Source organism: Monodelphis domestica, chromosome 1 (genome assembly GCF_027887165.1).
Source record: "Monodelphis domestica isolate mMonDom1 chromosome 1, mMonDom1.pri, whole genome shotgun sequence".
Taxonomy (NCBI): Eukaryota; Metazoa; Chordata; class Mammalia; order Didelphimorphia; family Didelphidae; genus Monodelphis; species Monodelphis domestica.
Window position 1 is genome coordinate 478,157,757 of NC_077227.1, and position 27,812 is coordinate 478,185,568.

At 42.2% G+C, this 27,812-nt stretch overlaps 1 protein-coding gene across 2 annotated transcripts; it reads right to left on the reverse strand.

Moving 5' to 3' along the window:
- SLC34A3 (solute carrier family 34 member 3) lies at window positions 1–27,811 on the reverse strand. 2 transcript variants are annotated; one of them, XM_007475446.2, is made up of 13 exons: window positions 27,726–27,811; window positions 25,901–26,012; window positions 25,563–25,676; window positions 24,768–24,896; window positions 23,908–24,051; window positions 23,601–23,712; window positions 23,198–23,393; window positions 19,773–19,859; window positions 19,234–19,351; window positions 18,905–19,072; window positions 18,169–18,285; window positions 1,565–1,689; window positions 1–726 (listed from the first exon to the last, which is right to left on the reverse strand). In XM_007475446.2, exons 2-13 carry the CDS (start codon window positions 25,977–25,979, stop codon window positions 250–252), a joined length of 1,866 nt encoding a protein of 621 aa, XP_007475508.2. In that variant the 5' UTR covers window positions 25,980–26,012; window positions 27,726–27,811; the 3' UTR covers window positions 1–249. The 2 variants fall into 2 exon arrangements, with proteins under 2 accessions (XP_007475508.2, XP_007475507.2); XM_007475445.2 differs by having other exon boundaries at window positions 25,901–26,016.
- Window position 27,812: the final 1 nt, after the last annotated feature.

Genomic DNA, 27,812 nt, shown 5'->3' on the forward strand with positions numbered 1-27,812 from the left:
TGATCTACACAGAGCTCCCTTTATTCTGGAAGAATAAGAGGATTCTGGGATAGGCGCGTTGAGGAGAGGGGTGGGGGTGGGGGTGAGGACGACATTGTGGGTAAATGTGGCATGTCCGGGCCTGGGTGCAGCCGTGCCCGCGTGCACCCCTGGGTGTGGAGCGGACGCCACCCAGGCACTTCTCCCTCCGGGTCCTCCCCGTCCTTCCCCAGGCCTGGCCCAGGCTGGTTGGCATAAGAACCCGACTTTTCACAGTCTCTGGGAGGCCAGGACCACGGGGTTCTCGAAGCACTGGGCTTCCTTGAGTGCGGCACCTGCAGAGTCCTCGTGGTGGGCCCGCGGGCAGCACCTGCAGCAGCCGGTGATGGCGCGGTCCCAGGGCTGCAGGGAGTGCAGCCAGAGCGGGAGGAAGGCCCAGGACCTCAGGCGGCGGGGCAGCCAGGTGGGCCTGTGCCGCTGCATCAGGTTGATGAGGATGACCAAGGCTAGGAGCCCCAGCACGGGCCCTCCCACCGCCGCCAGCACCACAGCTCCGGCCATGGACAGCCCGAAGACGGCCAGGGGTATCAGGAAGAAGCTGAAGAGCAAGTAGACACCGGCTACCCATCGGTAACGGGCCGTCACGTTCCCGAACTTCTTGGCCAAGGGGATGGGCAGGCGGAGGGTAGGCACCAAGTACCACAGCAGAATCCCAGCCAGGTTAAAGAACAGGTGGATGAGCGAGACCTAGAGGGAAGCCTGTGTTAGTACAGAAAGGGGGCAGAGGCCTCTCCGGGGCGTTCCACGCGGATTCCCCAGGAAGAGTATTGCCCAGCCAGGACCAGCTTCTGGGGAAGGAGGGGTTCGCCAGGGGCCACCAGGGGGTGTTTTATAGAGCAGAGCAGAGTGCAGAGACCCTCCGGCCCGTGACTGGGCTCCTTTGCCTTAGCAAAGGGGTGACTGAGGGCATTTCTCCTGGATCCCTGCCCCACCCTGGATCTCTATAATTTCTTAATCAGTCCTTGATAACCTGGGACAAATCGGCACGATAAAGTGTTGTGAGATTGGGACTGATAGGTAAGGGTGACTCGGTGGCAAGTTCGGGCAAAGTCTGGGGCCTTGTTCTCATCCCTGCCCCTCAGGGTGCTGACCCACGCAGGTGGATGCATTTGCGGGCAAAGGGAGGGCAAGAAATACAAGTGGCGGTAGGATGAAGGAAAGGTTTTTCTTATAATCTGGGAGACTTGAGCCCAGCTACAAGCAGAGAGAAAGGCCAGGAAAGAGAGAAAAATGGAAGATGCTGAAGAAAGAAGACGCCAGTGCTAGTAAGGACAGAATTCAAGGCACAGATGGAGGGTTTCATGGACCTAGGCCCAGTGAAACTTAGCACACAATGGGGAAAACCCATGTCACAGTAGGAATTGGGTATACCAGAGGCTCAGTAAAGTGCCATCCTGCTAAGTCTAATATCTCCCCCATTCCAGACTCTGCCCCTAACCTGGGAGTGGACACCAGAGAAAAGAATTTTCCCACAGGGGAAGGGCTATGAGAGAATCTAGTCCTGGCCTCAGCCACATTAAGATACCTGGACGGCACTGAGCAGCATGTCGGCAGGACTGGCGAGCGCAGCCAGCAAAGCCGTGGTGGTTGTGCCGATATTAGAACCCAGGAAGAGGGGGTATGCCCGCTCGAGGCTGATCACTCCAACACCTAGAGGAGAACAGGGGGTCACGTGGAGGCTAGACCGAAGAAGAGCCACCTCTGGGAGAAAGCATGTAAATGCCAGCCTGGTACTCCCATCCACAAACCTAGAGTAGAGAAGGAGCTTCACCTACTCACTCCAGAACCTTCTCTTCCCTTCTCATTACTACTAAGTGTCCAGGAAGGAAAAGGCCATCCCTGACACCAAGACTCTTATCCCAGCATTTCCTCCTCCATGACAAGTACCCAGTGATAACACATGTTTAGCCCGGATCAAATTGCTTACCATCTCCGAGAAGGAGGAGAAACTTGGATCATATAACTTCAGAAGACTTATGTGGAAAATTGTTATTACATGTAACTGGCAAAATAAAATATCTTTACAATAAAAAAGATGAGTGCCCAGACAAGTGGGGGATGCCCATGGCATCGTGTCCTGGCCCAGCACCTATTTCTTCCTTCCTTTTCTTTTTTTTTTAAACCCTTACCTTCCATCTTGGAATCAATACTGTGTATTGGTTCCAAGGCAGAAGAGTGGTAAGGGCTAGGCAATGGGGGTCAAGTGACTTGCCCAGGGTCACATAGCTGAGAGGTGTCTGAGGCCAGATTTGAACCTAGTACCTCCTGTCTCTAGGCCTGGTTCTCAATTCACTGAGCTACCCAGCTGCCCCCCCCCCCTTCCTTTTCATAATATACAGGAAAATGAAGTTGTTCTTCTAAGGCCATATTAGTGAACTTATGGAGACTGTTCCCCTCCTTCTTTTCCCCATGCCTGAGGACATTTCTCACATGCCCCATCCCTCTGCCCAGCAGCCAATGGGAGTGCACAGGGAGTAAGGTGGGCAGCTAACAGGTGGCAGAGCTGGAGGGGAGCTGAGTGGTCAGACTACTCCCCTTCTCTCTATACTCACTGAGGACATTTCTCACATGCCCTGCCCCTCTGCTCAGGAGCCAATGGGAGTGCACAAGGAAAGGAAGTTGAATAGGGCTATTAAGTTATTAAAATGAGATAATAGGTTATAAAAGTCTCAATGAATAAGGTATAAATACTCCTAAGTAGTTTAAAAAAACAAAAGGGCTGAAAATCTCAACTAGAATGGAGAGGAAGTGAAAATGTGCAATGACTTGGACCAATTATATAATGTTTGTATTTCTACCCTAGCTGAGGGACTGTTATTTGTATTCTCAGAGTAGACTGCTCTCCCTTCTCCTGGGGGGGAAAGATAAAAAGACTTGAAGAACCTGAAGTGAGCTATTAGGGACAATGAAATATTCCTAAACGAAGCACAAATGTTTTCAGTGGGGAAAAAATGGTGGGGGGATATCAGAGATAGAAGGAGGAAGGTTTGGTGTCTGTTAGGATATTAGAATAGAGGAGTGTTGTCCAGAGGAGAAAAGGAAAGGACAGCGGTACACTTAGAGCTTAAAAATGAATTTGAGGCTCTTTCCAAAGAGGAGGGAGCTGAATGCTCTGGGGAGGAAGCAGCTGCAAGTTCTTCCAAGAACTTCCATGGAACCCTGAAGTCATCAGGTGAGAGATCTTCCATGGAGGGTCAGAGGAAGAAAAGTGCAGTTGAATTTTGGTGCTTCCCCTCTCAGAGATCCCAAAGCCACCATTTGTGGACCCAAGGGCAATAACAGATAATCTGCTGTCTTCCCAGGGCATATACCCAAAGCCTAATAGAGAACCTCCCAAGACTTAACACAACAGATGACTATTCCCTACTTATAGTGATTCACACAGGCACAAATGATACTGTGAAAAGGAATCTAAAAAATATTGCCAGTCATGATGAAGTCTTGGCCAAGACAATGAAGGCCACAGAAGCAGATGGGCCGTTTTCCTCAGTTGCCCATTGAAGGCAAGGGATGAAAAAAAGAAAATTAATCTGGGAAGTGAATAGCTGGCCAAGACAGTGGTATCTGAGAATGGGATTTAGACTTCTGGACCACTGCTTAAAATGTCAGGATGACAGATTCTCAGGTAACTCTGGAGCTTGTTGTCATTCCATCATTTCAGTTATGCCTGACTCTTGCTGACTCCATTTGGGGTTTTCTTGGCAAAGAGACTGGAATGGTTGGCCATTTCCTTCTCCAGCTCATTTGACGTAGGAGGAAGTCGAGGCAGACAGGGTGAAGTGACCTGCCCAGGGTTATACAGCTAGTAAATTTCTGAGACCAAACTTGAACGTGGGAAGAGGTGTCTTCCTGACTTCAAGCCCAGAACTCTAAGCAATACTTACTTGGCCACTCAACTATCTAGCTATAGAGTAAACCTAAATAAGACTGGTCAGAATGTATTTACTATGGGGGCAGCTAGGTGGCTCAGTGAATTCCTGGAGATAGGAGGACCTGGGTTCAAATTTGGCCTCAGACATTTTCTAGCTGGGTGACCCTGGGCAAGTCATTTAACCCCCATTGCCTTTACTGCTCTTCTGCCTTGGAACCAATATATATATATATATATATATATATATATATATATATATATATATATGGCATTGATTATAAAACAACAGGTAAGAATTTTTCAAAATGAATATATTTACTAGATATCTTGTAAATCTAATCAAAAGATCTTCAAACCAAAAAGGAATGAGAAAGAGAAAATATTTCCTATGTATATTCTACAAACTAGATATAGAGAGAAACTATAACAAAGAATGGAAGTTGAGATACTCATTGGTTCATAAGAAATTCAAGAAAGGAACCAATAATAAAACCAATGGCCCCAAGGATCTATAGACAAATGCCTAAAAATTGGGGGTGGGAGGAGAGAGAAACTAGAGTTCTTAATGTGAGGAAGCAAATTTGACCTCATAGGTACTGCCGAGACTTGAAGTGATGAAATGGATGTGTAGGCTAAGGTTCTAGGAAGATATAGCTTATGCAAAAGAAAGAGAATAGATAAAAGGTGGGGCAGAGGGTAGCACTGCATATTACGAAGACATATGAGGAAATCCAGACACTAGGAGGGAGGGATGGTAAAAGTATTGGGGCAAAGGAACAGTATATAGACAATATCCCTCAACGGAGGGAAAAACAGAAGTGATTTAGTCATTGGGACTATCTGTAAATGAAGAGTAAATAGATGAAGAGTTTGGGGAAAAGATTACAAGCTTGGTACAGAAGTATTATATAGTAGTGGCAGGGGACTTAGCTGGTCCAGACTTCTGCTGGAGCTCTCTGTCCTGATGAATCCAGAGAAAGCTAACAACATCTCAACCTGCCTTAGTGATGAGTCCATTCTTCAAAAGGTGGAGGAACCCATGAGGGGAAATTCTATTCTGGATCCAATTCTCATTAACAGGGAGGACCTGGTTGTTGTGGTAGGAATGATAGAGAAACTGGGGGGAAAATGATTTCTCTCTCCTAGGATTTTTGATAGAGAGGAAACCTGGGCATAATCTGATATACTCCCAAGATATTGGGAAAGCTGGTCTTAAAAGGGTTCAGATGACTAAAAATAAACTAAAAAAATCTACTGGGGAAGATAGCACAGAAAGAACGGAAGTGACATAAAAATGAAATCTGAAAATACAAAGGAGAACAACAAGAAGAAAGAAAAAAATGGGATTTATCTAAAGAGAATGATGTGGATGCATAGGGAACTCACCAACCAATACAGATTTTAAAAAGAAATGTTCAGCAATGGAAACAAAGCCAGGTATCAGAGGGTGGATAAAAGAACATGACATGGTTTTATCTTTTTAAAAAATGCCAAGAATGCCAATCCTTATAATGAACTGAGGCTAGCAAGGAAAGCTGAGAGCTTTCTATTGAGAGAAAAGGAGTATTACAGAGTGGATGGGAGAATGGTAATCTAAGAAGTGAGCAAGAGTTGCTCAATTCTCATTTCTTTGCCAAGATAAATGACCTTTGCACTGGAAATGAGAGAACCAAATAGTTAACAGTTAATATCCAAGATAAATAAGGAGATAATAAGAGGTTATCTAGTTCTAGAATATCTAGGATACCTTGATGTATTTAAGTTATCTGGCCCAGATGAAAATTTTCTTTAGCTTATAAAAGAACTGACAGGTATGATTGCTGAACCAAGGTTAATAATACTTGAAAGATCATAGAAAATAGGAGAGGAATCCTAGGATTGGAGAAAGGCAAATGTTTTCCTGATTTCCAGGAAAGAGAAGGGAAAAATCTTCAAACTCTAGCCAAGTGAAATTGGCATTGATATTAGGGAAAATTCTAGGGTAGGTCATTAAAAAGACCAGTGAATACCTGGAGAGGAAAGTAGTACTTGAATTCAATGAGTTAGAATGGTTTCTTCAATAGCAGGTTATGCCAGACTAATCTAATTTCCATTGATGACAATATTAACAACCTGGTAGAAGGGAATTCTCTAGAGTTTAATTGAATTTTAGTAAAGTTTTGAACAAAGTATCTCATACTATTCTTGTGGGGAAGATGGAGAGAGTCAAACTAGATAATAATTCAACAAGATAACAGAATTAGTTAGAGAACTGGACTAAAAGAGTAATTGTTGGGATGGCTAAGTAGCTCAATGGATAGAGAGCCAGACCTAGAGAAGGGAGGTCCTGGGTTTAGATATGGCCTCAGATACTTCCTAGCTGTGTGACCCTGAGCAAGTTATTAGCCCTTACCTCTCTTCTGCATTGGAAATGAAACTCAGTATCAATTCTAAGACAGAAAGTAAGGGTTAAAAAAAAAAAGAGTAGTTGTTAGTGGTTCAGTGTCAATGTGGCAGGAAGTCACCAGTGCACCCTTGGAATCTGTACTTGGTCCTATGCTATTTAATTTTTTAATCAGTGATTTGAATAGCAAAGATGTTACACTAATCAAATATATATGACCTAAAGCTGAGTAGGATAGCTAACACAATAAATGAGAGTATCAGAATCCAATAAGATCTTTCTTTTTTTTAATCTTTTTTCCATCTTGGAATCTGTGTATTGGTTCCAAGGCAGAAGAGTGGTAAAGGCTAGGCAATGGGGGTTAAATGACTTGCCCAGGGTCACACAGCTGGGAAGTATCTGAGGCCAGATTTGAACCTAGGACCTCCCATCTCTAGGCCTGGCTCTCAATCTACTGCGCCCAAGATCTTTCTTTTTAAAACTCTTACCTTCCACCTTGGAACTGGTTCCAAGGCAGAAGAACAGTAAGGGGTAGGCAATTGGGGTTAAGTGACTTCTCCAGGGTCACATAGCTAGGAAACATAAAGTCAAATTTGAACCCAGAATCTCCCATCTCTAGGCCTGACTCTCAATTCAGTGAGCCATGTAGTTTTCCCCCAATAAGATCTTTACAAGTTAGAGTATTGAACTGGATCTAATTAGATTAAATTCAATAAGAATAAATGTAAAGTATTACATTTGACTATTTTAAAAAAGTCAACTTCTTGTGTTTACTTTTTTGCACAGTAACTTGGTATATTTGTGGAAGAGTGCAACCCAGGATTTTTAGGAGGAAGGGTGGGGAAGAATGTTTTGTAACTACTTTGCTTTTATTATGCTAGCTTAAGAAATGCTTTTGCTTTGGAAAAAAAGTCAATTTCATAAATAAGCTCTGATGACCAAATCCTTAGAGTAAATAATCTTTTTCTGTCTGACTTCCTAAGCTTACTTCCAGAAGTATGACAGAAGGACCATTCATTGCTTCAAAGTATTCACAGATATCCTCATAGTTGTTTTGCCTCTGCTGACTGTATGGTGACCCCCCCCCCCAAAAAAAAAAGGCTTTTTATTTGGATGCTGAGCCAGAACTGAGAATCCATCCAAAGGACTGGAAATTGATATAGGAAGCCCGCTTTTGCTAACCTCAAACAAAACAAAAACTGCTGTAAGCCTCTGGGTTAGGAGGGCTATTGCAGCTCAATTAGTGATAGCAGCCAGTTTTATGCTTCCTGCTCATGGCCGCCATCTTTCCCCAGCTTGCCATGAACACATGGTACCATCTCTCTTTCTGTTTCTGTTGTATGTATTCTTTTCTAAGCTCAGACGACAGAATCAGAGACAGAACTGACTCACGTGTGGCCTTATGAGCTTCAAAAGGTTGGAAGAGCTGCCAAAGGTCCAGAGATTGGAGTCCACAGCAGAATCTGCCAGTAGCAGTATCAACTGAGACCAGTGAGGAGCCAGGCCTGAGGAGAGACCCACTGGACCTGGTCCAACAGTGAACTGACAGAGCAGTCAAATATATTATGTCCTTCTCTAAACTATCACCCTAGTGCAATTATCAATAATATGGAAACAAGTCTTGATCAATGATACATGTAAAACCCAGTGGGATAGGGAGGGGAGGGAAAGAACATCAATCATGTAACCATGGAAAAATATTCTTAATTAACTAATTAAATAAAAATTTCAATAAAAAGACCATGAATCATGTAGCAATGGACAAATATTCTAAATTAATAATTAAATAAAATTCTTCTATTAAAAAAATAAAATAAAATAAAAACAAAAACAAAATACATCATGTCCTTCAAGCAAGGGAATGATTTGTCCATCATCTATGTCACTCCCCAAAGTAGATTTGGTAGTGAATGTGAATGTTCAATAATTATCACTTTAAGTTTGAGTTCATTCTTTCTGAGGGATGGTGGTGGTGGTGAATGGATGTATAGAGAGGAGAGAGTGTTTCAGAATTAGGAAATTGTTATACTTCAGCTTTTGTTATACCTTCTTAATAAATATTGTTTTGTGAAAGGTAAGTGGTTGCTGAGATCAAATGGCCAGTTGATATTGGAGAGATGTTAACTGGTAAACATTGATAGATATCATGAGGAACACATCAGGTGGAGGCTCAGTATCAATAGCATTAGATGTCCTCAGCCTTTCAGGGTTGTCTTTGGAACCCCAAGAAAAGCAGCGGGATCACTCTGGGAACCCGACCCACTAAAAATGTGATTTGGCAAAGAAGCTCAGAACCTGTATATTACAGGCAAAAAATGGGGAGAGTTTGTCTAAAAGATAATTGGGGGTTCTAGTAGACTTCAAGCTCAAAATACGGATCAGTGAGTCCATACATCAGACAAAAAAATTAATGGAATTTTGTGTTGCATTAAGAAATTGGTAGGGACAGCATAGTGGATAGAGTACCAGGCCTGGAGTCAGGAAGACCTGGATTCGAATTTGACAGATATTTCTCAGCTGTGTGACTCTAAGGCAAATCACTTAACCCCAGTTGCTTTAGCCCTTAGTGCTCTTCTGCCATAGAATCAACTCTTAGTATTGATTATAAGACAGAAGGTAAGGTGTTTTTGTTTTTTTAAGGGAAAGAAAGAAAAAGAAATTGGTAGTCTGGTCAGGTTTCATCTGGAGCAAGTGTGCTAAGTATTCTACCTGCCCACACTTTAAAATACCGATAAATGAGAATGTCCAAAGGAAAAAAAACTAGTATGGTAAAGAGCTATGGTGAAGTACAATAAAGGGTTAGGTCATGTTTTACAGGAACTGTTTGAAGGAAGCGGGAAGACATAATTGCTGTCTTCAAATATTTGAAGGGCTGTCATGTGGAAAGGGGATTAGACCTGTTCTGTTTGACCCCAGAGGGCAGAACCAAAAGTAATAGGTAGAAATTGCAAAGAGGCAAATTTCGAACTGAAAAGTTAAGAAAAACCTCTAAACACTCAGAGCTGCTCAAAGGTAAAATGAACTGCTTTGAGAGATAGGCAGTTTCCCCTCTTTGTTTATGACTACATCACCAATGAAGTCCCTTCCAACTCTCACATTCTGCAATTACATGATTCTGAATTTTCCTTTTTTTTTTAAATTTGGAAATTTTTACTTAATTATTTTAGAATATTTTTCCATGGTTACATGATTCACGATCTTTCCCTTCCCACACCCCCCTCCCACAGTCAAGAAGCAGTTCCACTGGGTTTTACATGTACCATTGATCAATACCTATTTCCATATTATTAATATTTGCGCTGGGGTGATCATTTAGAATCTACATCCCCAGTATATTCCCATCAGCCCATGTGATCGAGCAGTTGTTTTTCTTCTGTGTTTCTACTCTCACAGTTCTTTCTCTGAAGGTGGGTAGCGTTGTTGATTCTGAATTTTCTGTAGGTGCCTCATCACCTATCACGTTAGAATGAGGCAAAGGCAATGGTACCAAGTATGAGTTTGTTTGGATGCTGAGGACCCAAACACAGCTATTTACTGACCAAGTTCTGGAAAGTGCCGCCACTTTCCTTTAACATAAGACCCTGGATGGTGGGAGTATCAGTGATTTAATATTTTCCTCAACTTATGGCTAGCAAACTCCCACTCCATCTAATTCCTATTGGGCGGAGTTACTGTCCCAGAATCTTAAGAGCTGGGAGAAACCTGGGAAGCCATTTAATTGCACCCATCCATGAACACAACTATCTTCTACAACATACTCAACAAGGGGCCATCCAATCTTTGCTTGGAGACCATCATTGAGGAGAAAACCACTACTTCTCACAGCAGCCCGTTTCACTTTTGACGAGCGATGATTTATTAGGAAGTTCTCCTTTTTATCGAGCCTAATTTTTCCCCCTTGTAGATTCCACCTAGTTCTGAACTCTGGGGCCTGCACTCAAGCAGAACGAGTCTAATAATCCCTTTTCCACATGACAGCCCAAATACCTGAAGATAACTATCATGCCCACCTCTGCCCCCAAGTCTTATTTTCTCCAGAGTAAACATGCCTAGTTCTTTCAACCAATCCTTATATGGCATGAACTCTAAACCCCTCATCATCCTTATTGCCTCTTTTTGGACCCTTTCCAGTTTATGAAGGCCTACCTAATGTGTAGTGCTCAGAATGAAACATAGCACTACAGCTGTGCTCTGATCAGGGTAGAATACAAAGGAACTAACACTACTATAGTCTAGTACAGTAAATATACAAGTATATTTTATAATATATGTTGTTGTTTTTTAACTTTTACCTTGGAGCATGTTGGTGGTTCAGTGGATAGAATGCCAGGCCAGAAGATAAGAGGTCCTGGGTTCAAATTTGACTGCAGGCACTTTCTAGCTGTGTGACCCTGGGCAAGTCACTTTACCTCCACTGCCTAACCCTTACTGCTCTTCTCTCTTAAAACTGATACTTAGTATTGATTCTAAAGCTGAAGGTAAAGGTTTAAATCTACAAATTTGATAAGCATGCCATCCATTCCCTTACCCAAATAATTGGAAGAATGTCAAAATGCAAAGATATACCTGATCAAAAAATGGTCAGGATATAAACAGGCAGTTCTCAGAGGAAGAAATTAAAACTATCCACAGTCATATGAAAAAATATTCCAAATCACTATTGATTAGAGAAATGCAAGTTAAAACAACTCTGAGATACTAACTTACACCTATTAGATTATCTAACATGACCAAAAAGGAAAATTATAAATGCTGGAGAGGAGGTGGGAGAATTGAGGCCCTAATACACTGTTGGTGGAACTGTGAACTGATACAACCGTTCTGGAGAGCAATATGAAGCCAGGCTTAAAGGGCCATAAAACTATGCATATTCTTTGATCCAGCAATACCACCACTGGGTCTGAATCCCAAAGAGAGCAGAGATAAGGAAAAGGACCTGCCTGTCCCAGAATATTTTTAGCAGATCTTTTTATAGTGGCAAAGAATTGGAAATTGAAGGGTTGTCTATCACTTGGGTTGTGCTGTATGGTTGTAATTGTTGTGCCCAGAGGAACAGTGAGCAGAATAAGTTCAGAAAAACCTGGAAGGACACACAAACTGATGCAAAGCGGAGTAAGAAGAATCAGGAAAACAATGTATACAGTAACAGAAGTATTATGCTATCATCAAAGATGAGGGATTAAATCATTATTGACAAAGCAAGTTTCCAAGATAACCAGAAGGGACCCGTGATGAAAATGCTGCCCATAGCTAAAGAAGGAACTGCTGGACTGAGTGCAGATCAAAGGGGGCCATTTTCCACTATATTTCCTCCATGAAATGTCTATTGTATGCGTGACATGCAACTTCTCTCATTACATGAGCAATTTGTGGAAACATGTATTCTATGAAAATATGGACACAACCTATATCAGACTCTTTACCACCTTGGGGAGTGGGGAAGGATAGAAGGAGAAAACTTGAATTCTAAAATATGAAAAAACAGAAAAAGTAAAAGAAAACTGGGGGGGGGGGGTCATGAGACCAACAAGACAGCAACTGAATATCTTCCTTATTTCCCCACTAATTCTCAAAAAGAAAAAAAAAAGAATTATGTACCAGGTATGGAGTTGTTAGAGTTGTACCCACATGACCAAAAAAATGGTAAAAATATGATAAAAAAAAAGATGTGGTAAAAATTCTCATGAATTAGCAGTGAAGAATGGTAGTCTTTAAAGTGCTCACCACATACCTCCGCCATCTTATCAGCTACCCACAGACTGACCTCACCCATAAATTTGAATGTGAGACCTGTATTGGCATCCCCTCTGCCGTAGACTTTTCTAGCACACTTCACTCACCTGCCCATCTCCTCCCACCGCAAATACCCACTCTCCCCCTCCCCTGTGAGGAGGGAAGGGAAAAGGCAGGGGAAGACTTCTGCTTGAGCTAATCCCTAATCTGAGAACCTTCAAGGCTACAGAGACTGTTAGGAATAGTCTTTACTCTCTCTAATCTGCAAAAAGTGGAAGATAATGACTCAGTTCAGCCAGAAAAGAGAAGAATTGAGGAGGAACTAAGGTTCAGGACCAGAATGAATGGCCATATCAGGCCTGAAGGAAAGAGGACTGAAATTTAGCTGGGACCAGTCCTGCTCTCTAAAAGGCTACCCAGTGTGGAAGGAAGCCAAGACAGCCCAGTGGTGTGCTGTCATGGAAAGGACATGGTATCAGAAAGAGGATGACAGGAAAATACAAGGAAAAAGGTTGAAACACAGAAGATTTCAAGAAAAAGAAAATAGAGAAGATACAAAAACTAGAAGGAAAGGGGGCAGCTGAGTGGCTCAGTGGATTGAGAGCCAGGCCTAGAGATGGGAGGTCCTGGGTTCAAATATGACCTCAGACACTTCCCAGCTGTGTGACCCTGGGCAAGTCACTTGGCCCCCATTGCCTAGCCCTTACCACTCCTCTGCCTTGGAACCAATACACAGTACTGATTCCAAGGTGGAAGGTATGAGTTTTAAAAAACAAAACAAAACTAGAAGGAAAGATGAATACTAAACCCCCTCAAAGATATTACAAAGCTTTCTTAATAAATATAAGAAAATGATGGTTAGCCAATAACAGCTAGCATTTATATAGTATTTTAAGGTTTGCAAAATCCTTTAAATTTTTCCTCATTTTATCCTTTTAACAACTATGGGAGGTAAAAGCTATTATTATTATCCTAATTTTAAATATCAGAAAACTGAGCAGACAGATTAAGTGACCTACTCAGGGTTATACAGATAACAAGAGTTTGAGGTTAAATTTGAACTCAGGTCTTCCTGACTCCAAGTCAGCTTGGACAAGCTAGCCTCAGGAAAAACAGGAAATCTTGAGGAAAAACAGAAATCGGTGGAGTTCCTAAAAAATGTGAAACAATAATAAGAAATTCCTGAATGGCTCAAAAGAGAAATAAAATCCATTAGAGAAGAAATTAGGAATTAATATGTGCCAGAAGCTATCGCTCTCAATGCAAGTAACAACATACCCAATTAGCAGGTTAAAAAAATTTGAATCTAAAATGGACTTACTTAAAGGAAGCAAAAGAATGAAGAAATACTGAAATGAAGGGAAATCTGGCAGAAGAAAAGGAAAAGAACCATATTAAAAGAACACATGATCTTTACACAAGCCAAAGCCTTTAACCTTGAAGACAGGATATGCAGAGACAACTTAGGAATCATAGGTCTCCCAGAAAAATACTGATAATACAGATAAAAAAGGCCGAACACTATATTGCAGGAAATAATACACAAACTGCCCAAAATCTCTGAATACAGAAAACAAAGCACCAATTGAAGAGTCCACAAATTGTCTCTAGAAAAAAAAAATTCTACACTTCAAACTCTAAGACACAGTATTCAAAACTGAATGATTCTAATGACAAGTTTTATAAGTGGTCAAGATAGACCTTAAAATATAAAGGACAGGAAATTTGAATAATACAAGATTATTGTGAACTCAGTGGAAATAGCAGAAAGGAATGGTTTATCACAGAAGAGTCAAACTCAGCTTGTGGGCCAGCAAAACTCCTAAGTACAGCTCAGACAAATTAAAATGTAATTAGAAAGGGGACTACTGGATGGCTCAGTGGATTGAAAGCCAGGCCCAGAGATGGGAGGTCCTGGGTTCAAATTTGACCGCAGATACTTCCCAGCTGTGGGATCCTGGGCAAGTCACTTGACCCCCATTGCCTAGCTTTTACCACTCTTCTGCCTTAGAACCAATATACAGTATTGACTCTAAGGCAGAAGGCAAGGATTTTTTAAAAATTTAATTAGAAAATGTCTAACAAAATAAATAAAAATGTAACACATTATAATAATTTTCATTTGTGTTTTTTAAGTCAATATGAAAGAGATGTTTCTTCTTGATTTGAGCACCATTGTGCATATTTTAAAAGCAAAGGAATTGTAATTGCAACCCAAAATGAGTATCCTACAACTAATTGCTAGTCACAGAAGAAAAATGATAGACATTCAATGGCAAAGATGCAAGCACTGAGGGCCCTCCACTAGATACCTCCTTTCATGTCAATATCAAATTATCTATGACATTCTTTGGGTCTAGGCATTCAACCAGTCCTGGCTCTACTCTCATCTCCAAGGATTCTTAATGGAATCTATGAACTTGTTTAAAGTAAAAAAAAATTATATGTCAATAGACTTGCTTTCTTTTGTAATCCAATATTTTATTTTATGTATTATTTTGAGAAGGGGTCCATATATTTCACCAGATTGCCAGAAGGTCTATGAAAGAAAAAAGACTAAGAATCTCAATCTTGTCCACAAAAAAAAAAAATTAAATGCTTTCTTATAATTCAGGGAATTCCCTAGGACTAGTTTCATAACTGTCAAAAAGGAAATTAGTTTAGCCTGGTAAAACCTGTTCATAATGAAATAATACTTTCTGTGACTGTTGTTTCCTTTTCTAGGTGTTCCCTTTAAAAATTTTTATATTTTTGCCAGGAACTGAAGTCAAGCCAGTGGCCAATAGTTTGTACAAACCATTCTCTTCCTTTTTTTCTTTTTAAATGAGGATACCTTTGGCTTTCTCTCATTCAATAATGACTTTTACTCTCTCCATATCTTTCAGAGTAGCTATCAATCACACCCCTGTTGGTTCTCACAATACCCTAGAATATTGCCCACCAAGACTAGGTGGTTTACAATATAACAGTAAAGGAAAATAATACATGTTGGAGGGGATGCGTCAAAATTGGGACACTAATGCATTGCTGGTGGAGTTGTGAATTATCGAATCATTCTGGAAGGCAATTTGGAATTATGCACAAAAGGCTTTAAAAGATTATATAACCTTTTATCCAGCTATACCAATATTAGGTTTGTATCCCAAAGAGATAATAAGGAAAAATACATGTACAAAAATATTGATAGCTGTGCTCTTTGTGATAGCAAAAAAATGGAAAACGAAGGGTTGCCCATCCATTGGGGAATGATTAAACAAATTGTGGTATATGATAGTGATAGAATACTATTATGCTGTAAGGAATGATGATCTGGAGGATTTCCATATGAACTGAGAGAACCTCAGTGAACTGATGCAGAGTGAAATGAGCAGAACCAGGAGAAAATTGTACACAGAAAATAAAACATTGTGGAACAATCCAATGTAATAGACTTTGCTACTAGTAGCAATGCAACAAGCCAGGACACTCCTGAAGGACTTATGGGAAGGAAAGAATGCTATCCACAATGTGAGAAAGAACTGTGGGAGTAGAAGTGCAAAAGAAAAACATATGACATCACTTATCACTAGTATATTTGGGTATGTGATTTGGAGTTTAGGCTTTAAAAGATTGCTCTATAGCAAAAATGAATAATATGGAAAAAGGTATTAATTGATAACACTTTTACAACTGAGTGGAATTGCTTGTCAGCTCTGGGAGGGTTGAGGGAAGAGGAGAGGAAAGAAAATGAATCATGTAAACATGGAAAAATATTAAAAAAAAAATTTTAAAAACACTAAGTGGCTTAAACTCATCAAGGGCAGCAAGGCTAGTTTGCTATCTCCCTATTTATCTGGAGCTCCCTACTCATCATTTTTTCTGTCCAAAGATCATTTTCCTTGGTAGAAAATATGGAATCAAAATAAGACTTGAGCAGCTTCTTGTTTTCTCTATCACTGATTACCATCCCATTCATCCAAGCACCAACTCTATCCCTTATTTGATCTTTTTCTAACTATAGAAAAACATATATGCACCCCCATCCTTTTTTTGTTATCCTTAACTTTCCTCACTAAATACTTATGAAGCTATTCTTACAAGACCATGCCATATTTTTGCAGTCCTCTCTTTTCATTGTTCCATCTAGAATGCCTCTTCTACCATTGTATCCTATACATCTTCCTCTCATATTCCTTCCAAATTTTTGCATTCTTGGAAACCTGGTTCCCTACAAATAATTGTTTTCCTGGCCACCCTCTCCAGTATTAGTACTCCTTTTGTCATGGCCCCAAACACCTTGCCCACAGGAGGAATGAGAATAATCTTTGCACCTGAGTGTGGTGGTGTCCCTGTTACGGAGGGAAATTATTCTCTTGGACTGCTTGAGTTTGGGAGTTCCAAGCTGCATTAGGGCTAAAGTCTGTATGAAGGGGATTAGGGTGTCCAAATTAAGTTTAATACCAATATAGTGAGCTCTCAGGAGCAGGGGGCCACTAGGCTGATGTGGGGAAGGAGGCTTTTTTTTTCCATTCAATGGGCATTTATTTGTTAAAGATATTTTATTTTTATCAATTAAATGTGATGATAAATTTCCACATAAGTTTTCTGAAGTTATACAATCCAAACTGTCTCTCTCTGTGAAGGTGGTTTAATGGGAAAAACAGGACAAGTTTAAGCTTCTATGCTGATCAGTATTGGGAACCAGATCCAGAAATAGACACTGTACTTCATCACCTTATTGAAAAATTGGTCACAGTCACCTATCAGCTTCCGGGTCATTTTTCCTGCTTTCTCAAGGAATTCAGTACCTGGTTCAGCCTAACTCCAATCTCTGCCCTCTCACCCAGACTTCAATATACATATTATATTAGTGCCCCCTTGAGTACTCTGGCTTCCCAGATGATAGATTCTCTCCTGTGTCTTCACTCTCTCAGTAATCCACAGGGAGGGACATATCTCAGATGTCACCATCACCCATCTGATTCAATTCAGTGAACATTTATCCAGCTTCCATTATCATGCAACTTCTATGATCTTGAACTATGAAATTCCTCTCATATGGTGACTTTGGGTCCTCCTGAATCCCTTCTTCATTCTCACTACAACAAAGGAGGACCCAAAGTCACCATATGAGAGGAATTTCATAGTTCAAGATCATAGAAGTTGCATGATATATCCAATCAGTAACTCAAAACCAGCATGTCCAAGAAGGACTTGGTCTCCCAGTTAAGCTTCTCTTTTCCAAATTTTCCTGTTCCTGTTGAGGCACCACCATTCTTCCTTTCACCCAAGTTCACCATCTCTTTTTCCATCTTTCCAATCAACCTTATTATCTATCTATCTATATCTATCCCTTCAACATCTCTTCAGTCTGCCCTTTTCACCCCACTCACATGGACCCCTGAATTCAGAATCTTATCACCAACCAAATGAACTATTGAAAAGCTTCCTAATAGACCTCCTTGCTTCCATTCTCTTTCTTTCCCTGATTTATTCTCCATATGGCTGTCAGAACAATTTTCCTATGACACAAGTCTGGCACTGTAACATTCCTGCTCAAAATGTTTCAATAGTTCACTATTGTCTCGAAGATAAAATAAAAACTTCCTAATCTGGCATTAAAATTCCTTCGTCATCTGGCTCCCATCTATCCTTCGGTAAAATCAGACTATTCTCCTTGTGAACTGTACATTCCAGCCAAATTGGTCTCCTGATTACTTCCTAAATTCAACTTTGAACATCCTTTCTTGTGTCTTGGCACAGGAATAGTCGCTGCTCATTTGTAGGTACCCTCTACTGGACTCTGCCTCCTAGAATCCCTGGCTTTTTTTTAAGCTTCAGCTCAGCTCCTAGATAAAATCTGTTCTGCTGCTTGATTTCCATGCCTACCCCTACACTCACTCCCAGTGCTGGTACTCCTCCCATTTTCATGTATTTATTTATCTGTAACTATCAGTAACCCATTAGTAGAATATAAGCTCCCTGAAGGTAGAGACTGGCTTTTGTCTTCCTATTCTTAGTGCCTAGTACAATGCCTAATGCATAATGGGTTTGTAGGAAATGTTTATTGAGTAGAACTAAATTGAAATGATCCAGAATCTCTTATGTCTCTCCCAGCCCATCACAAGCCCCATTACCAATCCAGTGAGGCCTCTGCTCTTACCTATTAGGGGAACAATGGCAGCAGTGAATACGCTGCTGCTCTGGACCACGAAGGTCATAATAGCACCAACCACAATGGCCAAATAGCCGCTGAGCCATCCAAAGGGAAAGGGGAATTCTGTAGGGATCGGGAGGAAGGAAACACCAACGTTATTACAAGAATATCAACAAAAAGATTTGTCATTTATATAGTACATCGCAGTTTACAAAGCACTTTCCCAAGAGCAGCCCTGGGAGGGAGTCAGCGCAAGTATTATTTTTCCCATTTTGTAAATGAGGAAACTGAATCCCAGAGAATGTCCACATTCACAAAACTGGGAGCCATATATTACTACTGTTAGTGAGAAGAATGAGAGCAATGATTCCTGACATTTCTCCTCGGGATTATCTGTGTTTTTTACATTATTATTTATGGTTCTCACTAACCTCCTTAGGGACAAATAGTTCAATTACTATCATCCGCATTTTATAGATGAACCCCAGAGAGCTCAACTTGCTCCAAGCTCACAGAGTGAGTTGAGCAGCAGACTACTTAGTCCATGCCTCTGGACTGGAAAAGTCCTATATTCTTTCCAATACATCACTGCCATCTTGACTTCTCTGCTCCCTTTCCCAAACCCTAAACTAAGTCTCCCCTAATCCCCATCTCTCCCACCTCTCTCTGATGGTCCCTCGGACCCAACCCCAGGTCTCCTTCTCCAGCTGCCCCCTCCCCTCCAATCCCAGTTCCCTTTTACCAGCATTGATGACCTTCCGCACGACCTGGGCAATCTGGCCATGAAGGACGGAGTTGAGTAGGCGGACGATGAGGACCAGGCCAGAGCAGAGGGTGAGCAGAGAGCCAGCCAGGAGGATGAAGCCGATGGCCAGGTCAGTAAGGGTGGAATTCACAAAAATGTGGTGACCTAAGAGCGGCAATACCCACCCCACACCCCAGCAACATTTAGATGAGCAAGGACTGGGCTAGGGCTGAAAAGGGGGTCTGTGGGGATGAGGATGGAAGGTGGGGGTCAGGGGAAGATGAGGAAGGGAGTCAAGGAAATGTTCAAAGAGGGCTGTTCCTCACAAAGTTCCACATTGACTGTGGTTGTGACATTCTTCTCTTGGCAAAACATGGTCCCGCAGGGGTAGCAGTATTGAATACTGCATTCACTGATGTTCTTCACAGGCACCGTTTCCACAGTCTGGTGGTCACAGAAGGGGTTAGAGATTAGGAAGGAGTCAGAGGGCAGTATTGGGAGAGTCGGGGTTCAAAGGCTGGGTATGGGGAGAGTTCTGGGGTCAGATGGCCAGGCTAGCAAGGGGTCAGGGATTAGAGCTATACTGAGGAGTCCAGGATGAGCTCTGGTAATCTGGTAAAGTCTATGATCTCTCAGAATGGTATTTTTTTTAATTGAAGGAAATACGAAATTATCAGTTAGAAATTAGTGAAAATAAAGATGTAATTTTTTTCCTCATTCAAGTTTATGGACAGCCTGAAATCTAGGGAGTCATGAACCTCAGGTTAAAAACCTTGGACTAGAGGAACCCTGAGGAAGTAGATTCTCTGTGACATATGATGCTTGGGAGATAGGGGTCTGTTTGTGACCCAGAGCGTGTCCTCACCATCTCTTCCCGGGTGACACACCACTGCTTAATGATGCTTTTGGTCATGTTGCCTGTAGCACTTTCTGAGATAGCTTTAGAGTCCAGCTGTGGAGGGCCAGGCCAGACAGTGAATGAGTGAGAGCTCAGTGATGGGGCTAGGCTCAGCCTTACTCTTTCCTTTCTTCCTCCTTCCCCCCTCCCATGTGTCTTTCCCTCTCCTCCCCTCTTTTAAATAGATAAAGTTGAGAAAACAGCTCATTCCAGGGAAAGCAGGAAGAGAGGAGAGCATTAGTAAATGCACAGAAGCAGAGTTTAGTAAGACATTAAGGTATATTAGTGGCCTCATTTGTTGGAATGTAGAATATGTGAATATATGAAATGTAGGAGATTGATCAGGAGAGCTCACTAATCAGTTACAGGAGCTTTGTTTCAAATTTTTGATTGTCTATATCTCTCTTCATAGGAGTATGACATTTAAAAGGAAAAAAAAAGACCTCCTGATTCAGTCTTAGTGACAGGGCCCCCCAAATAAATTGGTTGGTTTGGAGTCCTGCTTAAGAGATGGATTTCAGGGCCTGGGGCTACCTGCAAGATCTTATGATAATAAACTTAGAGCTGGAAGGGACAAGCTCTAATAATTCCAACCACTTCATTTTACAGATGAGGAAACTGAGGCTTAGAGAAGCCAAATAACATCTCAATGGTCACATAGCAAATAAGTGAACCCTAGTCTTCATATTCATTTTTTTCTTTTAAACTTTTATCTTCTATCTTAGAATCAATACTATGTATTAGTTCCAAGGTAGTAGAGTGGTAAGAAAGCTAGACATTGGGGCTAAATGATTTGCCCAGCATCATATATCTAGGAAGTGGATGAGGTCATATTTGAAGCCAGAACAGGACTTTTAATCCACCTAGTCACCTAGCTGCCCCCATCTCCCAGTCTTCTTTGATTTAAAATTCAGTACCCTATCCACTACACCATGCTGCCACTCTTGATTTGGTTGACTTATGCTCCACAACATGCTTTCTCTTGAGCAAAGAGAACCTTTGTGTTAAGCTATAAAAGTGAACTCACTGACCTGTTGACATTTGGATGAATGCCATGCCTACCTATTGACTTGTGCTGGAGTTTCATTAGATGAAAAGAATGTAGTAAGACATAGCCAGGGCATTTTAAGTTGAAAAGGATTAGAGAAGACCTACCAACTAATATGGCATGAAGCAGGCGAGGCACCCCCCTCAAAGAGGTACTCATGTAGCACAATTCTGAACACTCTGTCTTAACTTGGCATCATTCCAGTGTGAGACTGGAATTTGCCTCCCTTTATTTTAGTCTAATTAATCAGGGTCTTGGAATTCCCCTCCCTTTTAATTTAATCAATCAGGGACCTGGTGGTCCTTTGAGATGTGCAAGGATATACATACCCACAGTGAAAGGAAGCTGAAACCAAAGAGACAGGAAATTGATCCCACAGATACTGCCCCCCTGGGCAAACTAAGGAACTATGATTGGTTCCTGTGATGTGATGTGGGAGAGTTAGTGGGTGGAGAAAATGACTTATAAAGGCATTTTCAGAGGGCTGAAAACACATTCTTGCTTGGTGACACTCTTGCTGGAGACAGTACTGCACTGCTGAAGGAAGATGCTTATTCTGGGGACTCTTATTGAAGAGACTCTCATGGACTTCTGACTGGAAATTGGAACCTGAAGGCTCACAAGGGTATTTAGCTAAACTGCTCCCTACCTCTTTCCTATATTTCCTTCTCATTACTATCTCTATTTTGATTAAACTAAATTGTTAAAGCTATTAACAGATTCATAATTTAATTTTAATTATTACAATTTTGTGACCTTTTAATTATTAAACCAAGGATAGGAGTCTACCTCTAAACAACACTCAAACAAACTAGAAAGGAGCTATATTTGGAGATTTTTCCAAAATAAATTCTAGGTGGTAGTGTTAGCCAAAGGAGAATATGGCCTTTTTTAGGGATTCCTCTAAAATCTAGGTCTATGTGAGCCTAGAGTTTGTGACTTTCAGGCTACTAGTTACAGAAATAAGGTTAGAAAGATAGAGTGGAATCATACTGTGGGAGATTTTAAATGTCAAGGCTAATGGACTTGTATTTCATCCTCTTGGCAACACGAAAAGCCACAGAGAAATAAGATCATTCATAGTACATTAGTTAGATAACTTAGTCAGTCATGTGAAGAAGGGAGAGAAGAGAACCTGGAATCAGGGAGGGACTGGTCAGAAGGCTGTTACGGTAGCTCAAGAGAGGGGTCATGGGACTATGAAAAAGAGTGGCAGTAGTGGGAGTAGAGAGAAGTGAAGGAAATAGATATGGAAAAGATTTTGTTTCCCAATCAATGGGAATTGGTAAAAGAGAGGAAAAAGAGTTTCGAATTTAGAAGTTTAGAGGCTATCCAACTGGAAGATCAGTAGGACCATCAACAGAAACAGAGATATAGGTAAAGAATGGGTTGGAGAGGAAGATGATGAGCTCCATTTTGGACATGTTTAGTTGGAGTCTGGTAGTACTTCAAGTCAGAGATGTATCATAAAAAGTTGGGGTTAGAAGCTCTAGGGAAGAAAACATGGCTGGGTAAACAATTTAACTCAAGAAACTCATTAAAAGCTTACTATGTCCAAGGCACTTTGTTGAATTATAGAAATATAGAAGTGAAGTATGACAGCTCAAACTCTCAAGAATGTTATAATTGGGGGCAGTTGGGTGGTTCAGTGGATTGAGAGCCAGGCCTGTAGATGGGAGGTCCTGGGTTCAAATGTGGCCTAGCTGTGTGACCTTGGGCAAGTCACTTAACCCCCATTGCCTAGCCCTTACTACTCTTTTGCCTTGGAACCAATATTCAGTATTGATTCTAAGATGGAAGATAAGGGTTTTTATTAAAAAAAAAAAGAATGTCATAATTCAGAACATGTAGACTTGAGAGTCATAAGACATGGGAGTAGATGAATTAAAGTGTATGAAGAAGAGAAAAGAACAGAACTTTGGGGGGGGGGTGCCCCAAACTTAGGAGAATGAAGATAAACCAATGGAGGTCAGAGGCTGAATTTAGATGGTTAGGAATATAATCAGTGCAAAGCAGTGTAATGGAAGCCAAGGTGAAAGCAAGAAGCATCCTGGTCCTTCTACAATGTAGACAATGACTTAATAAACCCAAGTTCAAAATATTTTTATCTCTTTGAAAATCAAGATGCCACTTTATCAATGTTGATGCATTGGGCATTAAACTAAGAGATTTTCATTTACAGTTTCTTTTGAGGGCAAGGGAAAATGATCTAATGAGCAATTATCCAATTATTATATTAACTATCCAATTAACCAATGAATTAAACCTCAAAGGGAAACTCAGTAATCCTGAGACTGTGATTCCTCTTCCCCTTGCCCCCAACCCCAGTTCTTCTGGAAGGTACCTGCACAATGAGATGGGTGAGGGGCTGTGTGAGCACCTTCAGGATGTCAGGTGCTCGTTCCCCAGGGTTGAGAGTAAAGGCTCCCACCACCAGACCACTGAGTTTTTCCAGAGCTCTGGCTGCAATCTCCAGGGGCAGCATCACCAGTACTGTCAGCCAGTTAAAAATGCCATGGACAGCAGAGCCACCAAAGGCTCTGCAATACCAAGTTTATATGATCCTATGTACCAGTTTCCCCCATACACCTCCCATCCAGGTTCTGGGAAGCCCCAACCTTAGGATCCTCCCCAGTTCCTGAGGAGCTCTCTGGGAGATCTCTCCCCAGCCCTCCTGCCCCTGGACCTCCAACCTTCAGCTTTTCTCCCCAGCCTTTCTCCCCCCTCCAGCCCTTCCCCCCAGTCACCTCCGAAATTCATCTCTGGCACCCGACTGGGCCATGGAAACTAAGGTGCTGGTGATAGATGTGCCCACGTTGACTCCCATGATGATGGGTACTGAGGCTCTAACAGTCAACACTGAAGAAAAAACTTAGTTCAACTTCTTGACCCCTCAGCCCTGAGATTGGGATGGGGATGGGGCCTTTGTGTCCCCTAACCGAATCCTCCCAAGAACCCTCTCCCCAACCATCTATCCAATCCATCCATCTATCCACTTTTCTGTAAAATTAGAGGCCCCGTCACCTGAAAGCACAGAAGGTCTGAATCACTCACACTTTGAGGAGACCATGCTGACCACAATGGAGGATGAGGTACTAGAACTCTGTACCAGCACAGTGACCAGGACACCAATGACCAGCCCAGCCACGGGGTTGGACAGGACAACATTGTCCTTAAAGATGTCCCCAGTCACTTTGCCTGAGAGTAAGGGAGAAAGGGAGAGAAATAAAGGCCTGAGAGTGTTAAAAAAGCAATCATGAGACAATCCCATTGGAAGAGGGGAAGATTGTATGTGCTCTCTCAGTGAAGCAAGAGTGAGCACAATTTATTGTAGAGAAACAACTCTAAATTAAACAAACAATTAAAAAAAAAAAAACCCGTACCTTCTGTCTTAGAATCAATACTGTGTATTGGCTCCAAGGCAGAAGAGTGGTTAGGGCTAGGCAGTGGGGGTCAAGTGACTTGTCCAGAGTCACACAGCTGGGAAGTGTCTAAGGCCAGATTTGAACCCAAGACCTCCCATCTCTGGGTCTGACTCTCAATTCACTGAGCCACCCAGATGCCCCTAAAAACAAACAATTTTGAAAGACTTCTGAGAGAACTCTGATCTATAGGATGGCCAACTATGATTTCAGAGGACCAGTAATGAAGCTTGCTACCTACCCATAACCTACAGAGAGGGAATGGACCCAGGGTGCAGGATGAGACAATGTTTAGATGGGGCCAGAATAGCCATTGGTTTTGTTTAACTATCTCTCTTCATTACAAGGGTGTTGTTTCTTCTTTGTTTTTTTTTCTTTCAATGGGGATTAGGGGGAGAGGGAGAGGAAATGGATTTATAAATGGGATAAAAAACGTAATTTTTAAAAGGAGCAATTCCTGAACCTCCCCTGATCACTTCAAGGGTTACTCACTGCTCAGTAGCTGGAAAGCAGAGCTGAGAATATCCAGGGAACAAATGAAGAGGTAGAGAAGGCCAAGAAGGGCAAAGCCCTTCAAGACACCAATGACCACACGGCGGATCCGACCTGCCAGGCTTAACTCTGAGGGAACAAAATGGGCATTTTCCCTCTTTGCCTAGAGCTCTCCTGCTTACTCCTATTTGATCATCTTAATCCTTATATCCCAGTCCCATCCCCCTAATTCTGAAGTCCCCATTCCTTATACCAATCCCCAGCTTTAATCCCTATACTTCCATTCCCATTCCCTGTTTTGACTCCCCAACCCTGAATCCTGCTTCATGTTCCCATCTATTTACCTGAATCCCAAATGCCTATTTCATACCCTAATTCCACAACCTTAATCACTCTATCCCCAGATCTTCAGTTCCCCCATCTGTAAAGTAGAGATGGGATGGGACCAGGTTTGCTTTTTTTTAAACCCTTACCCAAGTATCAGTTCCAAGTAGAAAAGCTGTGAAGGCTAGGCAATGGGGGCCAAGTGACTTGCCCAGGGTCACACAGCTAGGAAGTGTCTGAGGCCAGATTTGAACCCAGGCCTGGCTCTCTATACACTGAGCCACCTAGCTACCCCTATATGTTGATTTCTAAGGACTCTTTTAGCACCAAAACTAATTCATTTGAGATTCTTTTTTCTTGACTACCACATGTTTTCTCCGCAGTCAGACGCTTCCCTACCTCCTTTTAATTTGTTGTCTATTGTTGGTTCTGCTCTTCTCTACTAAGAGATGAGGCAAGAACGCAATTCACCTTTCCATGATGGGCCAGATGCTTTCAGCTGTGGGAGGGCCCAAGGATCTGCTTCCCCCTCTTCCTCCAGGTCTGGAGCCCAGCTGGGGATCCGAGTCCTGAATTCTTCCATACCTGTGGAGGGTCCGAGTCAGGGCCAGGATAGGTGGCTGTCCCTTTACATCCTCCAGTGTGGACCAGGGGAGGGACAAAACAGGGTAGAAGCTGAGATGGAGTCAGGGTAGGGATGTGACACAGGACATGGGAGTTCAGGGGACAGGGAGCAGAGAATTGAAGGACAAGAACAGAGAAGAATTATACGGGAGAATGGAGGAGGTGGAAGAAGAATGGTTTTGTACCTGCATCTTCGGTGCTCTGGCCTTCAAGGCTGATACTGACTGGGGTAGGGGCCCTGGGGCCAGGCTGGGAGTGAGGCATGGGGCAGGGGTCCGTGCAGGGCCAGGTCCCAGGCTGGCTATGGGGAATGAAAAGAATTGGAGAAAAGCAGCAGGATTCCTTCTTTCCTTTGGTATGAATATAGATATCTCAGTCAGAAATCCAGTCCTCTCTCTGCTGCTTGTCCTGAAGTTGCCTTCCCTGCTTTTTCTGTGTTTTTTAACCTTTTTTCTCACCCTTCACTCCATAGAAAGATAACTGCATTGGCCTTAGGTATGTGTCTTTCCTTCTCCTATCCCTTAAAATTACACCCTTCCAAGCCAGAACCCACGTCCTGCTGTAGACATGATGATGCTATTATATCTATCAGAGGCAGCAAATTCAGAAGCTTTAGGTGACCCATGGTCTCATCCAGCCCTTCTTCTGACCTCCTAGGGTCTGGGCCCATCCACATGTCCCTTTATTTAGATTGATCCTACCAAGTCTTCCAGGCCATACATAGTCAGCTCGAGCTATCTTCAAGTTGGGACAAGGGTTGGAAAGAGCAAAGTGGGAGGTGACATTAGGACTTGGCCCTGCGTAGAAGAACTCAGTGACCCATCCTATCTTGTGTCACTAAGAACACTGTAGATGGTTTCAGATTATTAGACTTTGGCATTTGAGATGATAAAAATGACAGTTTACTATTATAATTGTTGGATTATCTGCTCAATAAGGGACTTGGGTTAGGGCTAGATTTGATATGGAGGGACACCAAGGAGTCTGGTGGTCAGAGCCCCTAATCATTTGTCAGAAAACTAAGATCCTAATTCCCCAACACTTCCTCCTCCAAAATCACCCCCCCAAAACACAAAAGCCCTACTGTTCATCCTTAATCTTTTTTTTTGTAACCCTTCCATTTTGTCTTAGAATCATTACTAAGGATTGATTCCAAGGCAGAAGAGTGATAAAGGCTAGACAATCGGGGTGAAGTGACTTGGCTAGAGTTACACAGCTAGGAAAAGTCTGAGGTCACATTTGAACCCAAGATCCTTCATCTCTTGGCCTGGCTCTTTATCCACCAAGCCACTTAGCTGCCTCTGTTCACTGTTAATCTTAAACTTGGTTTTCCCACAGCCTGACTCCTACCTTCTACTTGGTCCCTGAGGCAACTGCTACCCCTCCATGTTCCCCAAGATTCATAAAAGCAGAGATCTGGAATTGGGAGGGACCTCAGAAGACTCCTAGTCCAAATTCTTCATTTTACAAATAAAGAACCCAAGGTCCAAAGAGATTAAGTGACTTCTCTGAGGTGGGATTCATTCCCAGGTCTTCTGACTTAGAACCAATGTTCTTTTCCAGTGGTCTATGTTGTCTTCAGCTGTTTTTAGCTCCCTGGAGTACCCAACCCCAGCCATAGCCCAGGTTCTTCCCACCAACTCACACATAAGTACATACATCATAGCATGTCACATTACAGTCAGAAGCTCCTTCCTGACTGATTCCAAGATTTTACAAGGCAGAAGGGTACCACTTCCTCCATTACCACCTCCATCATCCTCAGATGCCATTAGAAGAGGAGAGATGGAGGTACACATTCCCTGTTCCTGCTCCCCTCTTCTGGCACCCCTCTCTTTCTCCGCCATCTCTTCTACCCTTTGTAGTTGTTTCCTGTCATCAGATATTGGGATGACTGTGAACTAGAGGACAAACCTTGGGATACTAGGAGAGAAAGCAAAGCCACCCTCTCTTACACACACAATCTCCTGATCCTACCAAACCCCAGGCCTTAGCCCCCAAGACTCCTACCTGAGCAGCCTCTTGGCCCCAAGGCACCCTCTGAGCAGTGAATAGGAAGCTGTAGAAGAGGCTGGTAGTGCCTTGAACCCACAGAAG